The sequence below is a fragment of the Coffea eugenioides genome, chromosome 2, assembly GCF_003713205.1.
Source record: "Coffea eugenioides isolate CCC68of chromosome 2, Ceug_1.0, whole genome shotgun sequence".
In the NCBI taxonomy this organism is placed as follows: domain Eukaryota; kingdom Viridiplantae; phylum Streptophyta; class Magnoliopsida; order Gentianales; family Rubiaceae; genus Coffea; species Coffea eugenioides.
In genome coordinates this window covers 39,163,951-39,172,434 of record NC_040036.1, presented here as the reverse complement: position 1 = coordinate 39,172,434, position 8,484 = coordinate 39,163,951, and the positions used below count along the sequence as shown (strand labels likewise).

The 8,484-nt window shown below is 33.7% G+C and overlaps 1 protein-coding gene across 1 annotated transcript; it reads left to right on the top strand.

The window, feature by feature from the left end:
• The first annotated feature begins 231 nt into the window (after window positions 1-231).
• LOC113759688 lies at window positions 232-2,522 on the top strand. The gene is made up of 8 exons (XM_027302264.1): window positions 232-334; window positions 458-717; window positions 806-1,009; window positions 1,086-1,178; window positions 1,260-1,361; window positions 1,499-1,888; window positions 2,163-2,399; window positions 2,502-2,522. Exons 1-8 carry the CDS (start codon window positions 232-234, stop codon window positions 2,520-2,522), a joined length of 1,410 nt encoding a protein of 469 aa, XP_027158065.1.
• Window positions 2,523-8,484: the final 5,962 nt, after the last annotated feature.

The following is an 8,484-nucleotide window of genomic DNA, read 5'->3' as shown; positions in this document are numbered from 1 at the left end:
TTCACATGCATTTTTTTGTAGATGCAAATTCAGATTAACCTTGTTGTGTCTTTGCATTTGTCTATTTTAAAATTTCTGTTTTAACTTACTTACTTGCACTTTAAAATTGATTTGTTAGTAGATGAAAATTTTCAGTCTAGTTGTAGCCTTTCTATTATCATATCCGTTTGAGATTTTGCTATCCTTTTTGTATTTGTGTTCTTTTATTTGTTAAATGTTTTATTTGTAGGAATGGCAAGGACTAAAAGACAGAAGATTACTGGAAATACACTTGTTGATCAACACGAGGATATAGCTGAAAATCAGATTCACATTGAGGAGCCTAACTCTACAGGTACATCTCTAATAAGTCATGCCCAGTTCTGATTTTCATTCTTGAGATTCAGTTTCAAAACTTTTAGTTCTACTAGTTTCTTTTGGTAATGAAATTCACCGGTGTCATATTTCATGGTTATAGATGAAGAAAATGCAGATGAAAATTCACAAAGAAAAACTAGAGGGCCAACATATATGACAGAAATATGGGGTAAACCTAGTAGTTGTCATCGGTACAAAGTTAGATTTGATAAGGATGGTGAGCCTGTTGGCAAGAACAAGTCCAAATTTACTGAGTTCTTAGGAACAATAGCAAGAAATGGAAAGTATGCTCCTCTAGACGTGACAGATTGGCGTGAAATGACAAATGATAAGAAGCAAGACATGCTTGTATTGGTGAAGGTAATGCACATTTTGCTTGATGCAAATATACAGCTGTACCCTTTATATGACAAAAATATGGATCTAACTATTTGAGGTGTTATTGTAGGAAAAATTTCGTCTTTCTCCAGGTGTAGATTTTTGGACTTTGAAATCAATCGGCAAAAAATGGAGAAATTGGAAATCAGCTTTAAAGGCAAAATATTACAATCCAAATGAATCCATTGAGAGTCAAATTAACAATAGGGATCAGCGGATCTTGAAAGATCAGTGGAGAAATCTTCTGGCTTACTGGAGCTTAGAGGAAACAAAGGTATAACTGTTTTAACTATTAAATATCAAGCATTATGTTGAGATTATAAGTTTTCACTATTTTTCTATAATTTCAGAATACCAGCGAGAAGAATAAGATGAGTCGGGCTAAGAAAACAATGAATCATAAGACAGGGAAGAAATCGTATGCTCAAATTCGAAAGAAATTGGTAAATCTTTTAAACCTTTTAGTTTCATTTAGTTTTTTCTTGTATCACCTAGTGGTCTTATAAAGACTTCATTTTCTATAGATGAAAAAATTAGGTCATCTCCCATCACGAGTTGATATGTTCGAACACTGTTATACTGACTCAAACGGAAACCCGGGAAATGATGACGTTGCAGCTACATTAGTAAGTTATTAATTGGTTGATGAAATTAGTACTCTAAATGACTTAAATTGTCTACTAACTTAGGACTGATTTTATCTTCATTAATGTAAGATAATCGACTTTAGTAATATTGAATTTTTTCTGGATTTTAAATATAGCAAGCTTTGAAGGAAAAAATTAGCCAACTTCCCCCTGGTTCTAATGATGATGTTGGTCGTAATGATGCATTTGCCCAAGTATTTGGGGAAGATAACAATGGGCGTGTGCGCATGTATGGTCTAGGTGTGACACCATCAGACAAATGGGGTAACGTACCTAGTCGCAGCACTTGTCAGCGTATCGTTATGGAGCAAAAGGCAGCAATTTCTAAGATGGAAGATAAATTTGCTGAGCAAGATCAGCAGCTGAAAGACCAAGCCAAAGAACTTGCAGAGCTCAAAGCAATGGTGTGTCAGCAGCAAAATAGTGGCTCAAAAACTGGTGGCTCGATAAATTCAACGTCCTCTAATCATGTTTCAAAATCTCCTATGGGTGCTCGTTCTCTTCAGGTATATTCATGATTATTTTTCAAGAATTTATTGTGATTATACCATATGAGGATACTCACTTTTGTTGTTTGAAACTTGTTGATTCATTAAACTGCTACTTTGTTTGGTTATATTGAATAGTAAAACATGGTAATTTCAACTTAGTAAAGTCATGGTTATTAAGTTTTATTGCTGAAAATTGGAGAAATGCTCAAAATGCAGGGGAAACTCTACCAAATTTTTTTAAAAAATAAATCTACCTAATTCAATTCTATGACTTCAAATTATCTTGTAGGAAGGTGATTGGGTGGATATTTTCAGCTTGTTTGATCCAACAAAATGTCTAGCTATTGGTCGTCTCCAAGGAATTGATCCTTCTAAAGTTGTTGGTGGACAACCATTAGGACCATGTTGGTGTGAAATACTAGTACAAATCGTGATGGAACGCAATGAACAATTGATTAGGCCTTATGGGCTATTGCAAACAATTGAAGATGCACTTGGTGCACCGATTGCTTGGCCACTGAAATTGGTATAATTTGACACAAGATTGTTCAAGTTTTTTTCTTTACAAATATTTGTAAGTTGGATGGATAATGAAGTGGTGTTCTTACTTAATCTACTAATTTTATAGGTGAAGGTTCATGAGGATTGACAGTAGCCTTTTGTTTGGAGAAGCAAGAGTTGGACAGCAGCCTTTTGTTTAGAGAAGCAATACTAGTTTTTGAGTTAACTTCAAATTTGTGGGATATTTTGTGTTCTTGAGAATGTTGCTGGATTCTATTGCAAGAGTTGGATGACAGCCTTTTGTTTAAAGAAGTATTAATGCTAGTTTTTGAATTAACTTCAGATTTGTGGAACTTTTTGCTTTATTTAGGATGTCACCAATTTTTTACTTTCAAGCAGATTTATATTCTTTGGCATAGTGGTTGTCTTACAATTGCATATTATGTGTTTGGCGTATTGTATTAGGAGATTAGAGTAGAAAATTTAGATGAAAATTGCACAAAAAAAAGACATCTATTGAGGCACTTGCCAATGCCTACATTGAAACTAATGCACCTAGTAAAACCACATATCGTGACACTTTTTGAGTGTTTGGAGATTCCTTTTTACAATGGTAGAAAATGCCTTGAAAGACAGGTAAACACTACACTATAAACTGCCTCCATTAATGTATATAATGCACTTCATTGTGCCTAGACAATTACTTTTTGGCAACACGTAAAAGTGTCCTAAAAAGGGCAAAAATGATACCAAGTAAAGTGCCTTTATAGGGCATCTTTAGAGGCATTGGTGTGTGCCTATTTGCAATTTCTATCATGGCAATTGTGAATGCATCAAATTCATTAAACATGACGTTAAAAAACGCCTCCAACCTTTTCCAAACGGGTAGTTTAGTAGACATTTGATGTGTGCGCCTCAATAGTCTAAGTGCCTCTAAAAGTTTCCTATTGCATCATTTTGTTGCGCCTCCAAATATAATTTTTCTTGTAGTGATTGTTTCTGGTTACATTTTGTCGGCGTTATTAATTACTTGCAAGCTATTACCTGAATTGTATTTGGGCTTGTTATCTGAACTATGTGTCTGCATGTGTGTTCTTGGCCTCACGAGCGTTTTGCTCACCCTGTAAATTTGTTTTCCTTAACAGGATTGAACTTGGCGAGGTATCGAAGAAACCTTCCTGCTACGCTTTTGTTTAGGGTTTCTATTACTTTTGACTTTGTCTTGGCTTTTGGGTTGTATTTTGGAATCCGAATGTAACTTTTGGAGCATGATGTATATTTGGGATATATGATGGTTGTTGAACACCCGATGTGCGGGTTGGATATCGGATGACTTTTTAAACTTGAACGCTTTCGCATTTATTGTATCTAAGTTATTGGCTTGTATTGTGTGGTCCGGCTATAAGTTGAATGGAATTGCTTGAGTCCTGGCGAGAGCTAGGCAGGCGTTCCGCGGATACCCTTTGGTTCGCCTTAGGGAGAAGTAGGGGCGTCACAGTTGGTATCAGAGTATAGGCTTTAGATCTTGTAGTGTATCCTAGGCTTAAAGTTTAGGATGCCTGACTGTGGGATTAATTTGAATATTATGTGAACTAGAGGGTCTATTGTATCCTACGGGTTAAAGAAATTGGTTACTTGAGAGTTTCTTACTTGGGACTTGTAGAAATAAAAATTGAGGAATTAGCTGATGTTATATTGAAGGAAAATATGGAATGAGAGATTAGTAGTGAAAGATTGGACGAATTGAATTATTATTATACTTGTAAGTGTGGAAAGAAGTGAGACAATTATTAGTGCTGGCTAAAGCGGATAAGAGACCGAGATTTGATGGTCAAACTCCATGTATCGTGATTGTGAACCCAGATGAAAGAGTTTCAAAGGAATAAAATGCATTTTCCTGCTCATTTACCTCCTAGAGAATTTATGCTTTGAAATTCTAAAGGAAAAATGAGGATGTACTAGTTTTATTTTCAAATGATGATTGGAAATAATATATATATGCTTTAAGTATGTGTAATTCTTTGATTTTGGTAAATATGTGAATTTTACTTGAATTTCAATTTAAAAATTTGTGAATAACTGATGAGTTTGTTGAAATTTTGTATGTGATGGGCTGATACAAGGTTAAAATTTTCTAAACTAGATTTTCCCCCTTGATTGTATACTGGTGTATTTTCACACTTGAATTCATCTATGGTTTAAAAAAAATAAATAATAATAAAAATAAAAATATCTTGAATTTTCAGAAGAACAGCGAACTTATGTTTTTATAATGAAAATCTTGAACTTGATAAGATTTTTGTTGCTTTAAATACTCTTCTTATCTTTTAAAATTCTTGGTTTTCAAGAAGGGTGAGCCTATCTTTAGGTGTACGGATTGAGGGAACTTTGAGATATAGAGTAACCGCATTCAAGAACACGCAGTTAGTGTGAATTGACTTGGTTTCCATTTGACACGTAAGTTAGCAAGTTGTACTTATTTCTTGGGTTTGAACTTGGAGCTTGAGGCTTTAACTATAAAACCCTAAGACTAGTTATTCTTGGAGATGATGGTGCTCTGGTTGGTGGCTTGCTTATTAAAGATTTTGAATTTCGAATGGATAACCTTTGGTTTCCGCTTGTGTTATGGTTTGATTGGATCTAATTTCGTAAAGGCATGTGATCTGATTGGAATTAGTGATATTCGGACCCATTGGTTTAATTAAGGACTTAGGAAGGGTGGTGCACGCCGTGAGACCTTTTGTATCCCGCTTGCATATACTTCTACATTTTGTGACCCTTAATTGCCTATATACAGTATTTGACATATTGGGCTTGTTTTGTGACTTCTTAACTCGTACTATAACCTTCGATACATGTAAAGAATCATGTCTTGATTCTAAATATTTTTGCAACTTGTATATGCATTAAGTTCTTTTATGATTAATTATTCCTTTTCTTGCGCTTATAGACTCTTATTAAGTATGGTAGCAGGAATAGGAAAAAGGGGTCTTGGCCGAGGGCTTAGACAACCCTGTACTCATGAGAAAAAAATTGATGGATTTATATAATTTAATGAGATCCTAGTACTGAATATGAATCGAGAATAAACCAGAAGATTAGATCTACCAGTGTATAATGGATTAACCTAGTTGGGAACTTAGTGAGATTTTCCTGTGTGAAATTTTAATAGCTGCTTTATACGTATATTATGATTGGTCCTATGGCCATATTTCAACTTTTGTGAAAGTTTGAACTCCAAAAGTATTTCGTGGGTTTGGTGAGATGACTTGAACTCATTACCAATTTGTTCTACTTGAACAAAAGCGCTTTCAATTTTACTTGACTAATACTATACCCAGATTCACTTGTTTTACTTTTCACAAAATTTATATATATATATATATATATATATATGTATACACATTTTGAACTCGTTTGATACTCGAAATCAGATAGAGTTCAAGTTTGAATCTTTCTTAGGAACATGAATGCCTATTTGTTATGAATCAGATATTAGAAATGATCGGATTTTATGTACCAGTAGAGTTAACTCTTGGTTGGATAAAAGGGTGGTAAAGGTATTGGATCACAGGTTATGCGAATATGAACCTACATGTTTACCTATCTTTCTTAAAGATATTTTCTAAAATATACGCCTTACTCGAACATAGATTTAACTCGAAACTTTGAGAAAAAGTGTTGGAACACCCTCCATGTATATGTTATGATTATTATGTATATGTTTTAAAAATCATGCATTAAGTTGCATGATTAATATTCTTAAATCTATTTGAGAGATTTTAAATATGTATTGATGATTGTGGTTAAACATTATTTGAAATCTCTTACTAAGAAAATTTAGTTTTGGGTCGTGAAGAAAAATTTGTATCTTTAACTCTAATTTTGAAAATTTTGAATCGCATTTTGCCACAGATACATTCAAAATACATCAAAAGTCTTGACCTTATCTTGTAAGTCATGATTGGTTTGATTTAGACAAAATTTTGAGGAAAGGGATTTTGGTCCTGCTAGTGCGTAACAGTTTTTTTTGTTAGGATTCGGAACTTGTTTCATATGGCGTGTAATTTATGGTTTCACTACACACGGGAGTAAGACCTTAGAATGGAAGTACATATCATTATATCAAGAGGTATTACTTTAGTCGTGTGTGTGGATTTTCTTAAGTATCATTCGAGGAGAGGGAAGAGTAAATATACCTGGATGACTTAGATGCGTGAGAATTTACAGGTTGTGGATAGTTGAGTTTCAAATTCTGATTTGCTACTTATTTAGATGCTTGAGCTGTTGATAGGCTAACAGTCAGGATTAAGAAAATGGATGAATGAAAAGTTTGGAAGAGATGCGTATAGAAATAGAAATTCTTCACAAGGAGTTGGAATTCCAAACTAAATTGGCTGAATTCTGGGAAGAAAAAAAAAAAGTCGAGAACTTAGGGTTGAAGATGGGATCCAATGTTTAATCGCCAATTTGAGATATTAAAAGTTGTGAGATTTGGGTGAGTGAAAGGAAATATTTGATGGCTTGAATGAGCCTAACGATTAGGGACCGGATGTTATATTTGGAATGGACGCTTGAGGCTATATATACATAGATTATTGAGATTTGAACGATGAGACTATTAAGAACAAATACTCCATAGCCTCACATAAACGAGAATTATAATCAAGGGTCAAGAGCAGCGAATAAGGGATTTAAAGTAGAGTTACTACCAACCGGGAATCCTAGAAACTGATGTGCTTAACCACTTCCAATTCAAGATGGGGATGCTTGAATTTTCAGTTATGCCAATTGGGTTGACTAATGTATTAGCAGCAATTATTGCATTAATGCATCAAGGTTTTAAATCGTAATAGGATTAATCTGTGATGGCATTTATTGATGATGTATTGATATACCCTAAAGTTTGAGAAGATCATGAAAAAATACCTGATGGTAGTTTTACAAACCCCGAGAGAACGCTAACTTTTGTTAAGTCCAATAAATGTGAGTTCGATGGGAAGAAATAGCCTTTCTAAGTTATATAATATCTAAGGAAGAAATTGTTGTTAACTCAGCTTAAGTGGAAGCTGTTTAAGAGGAAATGACTAGAAAATCCTACCGAAATTTGGAGTTCTTAGAGGTAGTCGAATATTACCTTGGTTTGATCAGGGACTTCTAAGGATACGAGACTTGGCAAGTTATTTGAGATTCTAAATGTGAGGAAGAATTTGAAGGTGAAAATCGTTTAACCAGTGCACTTGTGTTGGCTTTACCGAGCGGATGAGGTGATTTTGTGATTTATACAGATGGTTCAAAGGATGGTTTAGAATGTATATTAATAATATATGATGAGGTGATTGTATATGCCTTCTGAAAGTTAAAATCTTCCCGGAAGAAAGTAATCAACTCATGATTTGGAGTGAGTTGGAAAATGTAAGTCAATGATTGATCTGATAGGCTTAACCATGAAGGGAATGATATTGTTCTAAGTATGAATTTCGAGGACGAAATTCCTTTCAAGAAGGGGAGGATGTGAGGACCCGAAAATTTTCTTATTTTTATAGAATATTACTGGAATATTTAAATGATTATTCACTCATTTTTTTCGAATTATTTATTTCGACCATTTTAAATCCATTTATATGGAATGACGCCTCTTTATATTTTTAAAGCGTTTTGTTGAAAAATTCGCTTTTCGAAAATTTGTTTAGTCCGGAACGACGGGTGCACGTTTTTCTAGGCTATATTTGAATCGGGAATGTATTAATATTGGAGAATTAAGAACGATCAATAATAGATTAAGAAAGGTTAATGGAGGAATTAATACTCAATTCACGTGAGGACTCGTAAAATTATTATTTTTAAAAACCCCTAATTTTGGCTCAATTAATTATTTATTTGGATTTTTGCCACGAATAATATTTTCTAGCCTTTTCAGACCTAAGTACATGGTTTTATAGTTTCGTTATATTTCTAAAGTGTCTCATTTTAAAAATAAATAAAATAAAAATATAGATAAATAAACAAATATTTTCTCATAAGCTTGTTTAGCGAAAAAGTGAAAACGTGTCCAAACACATTAGCCAATTGGGAGTACAATAAGCTCAAAATTTTGAGACCTATACAAT

Excerpts from the sequence above, each read along its gene's own strand:
- LOC113759688 (XM_027302264.1), top strand. The coding sequence starts at position 232 with ATGGCAAGGACTAAAAGACAGAAGATTACTGGAAATACACTTGTTGAT. Across the intron at positions 335-457 it reads TGAGGAGCCTAACTCTACAG|ATGAAGAAAATGCAGATGAA; the intron begins GTACATCTCTAA and ends TCATGGTTATAG. Across the intron at positions 718-805 it reads ACATGCTTGTATTGGTGAAG|GAAAAATTTCGTCTTTCTCC; the intron begins GTAATGCACATT and ends GTGTTATTGTAG.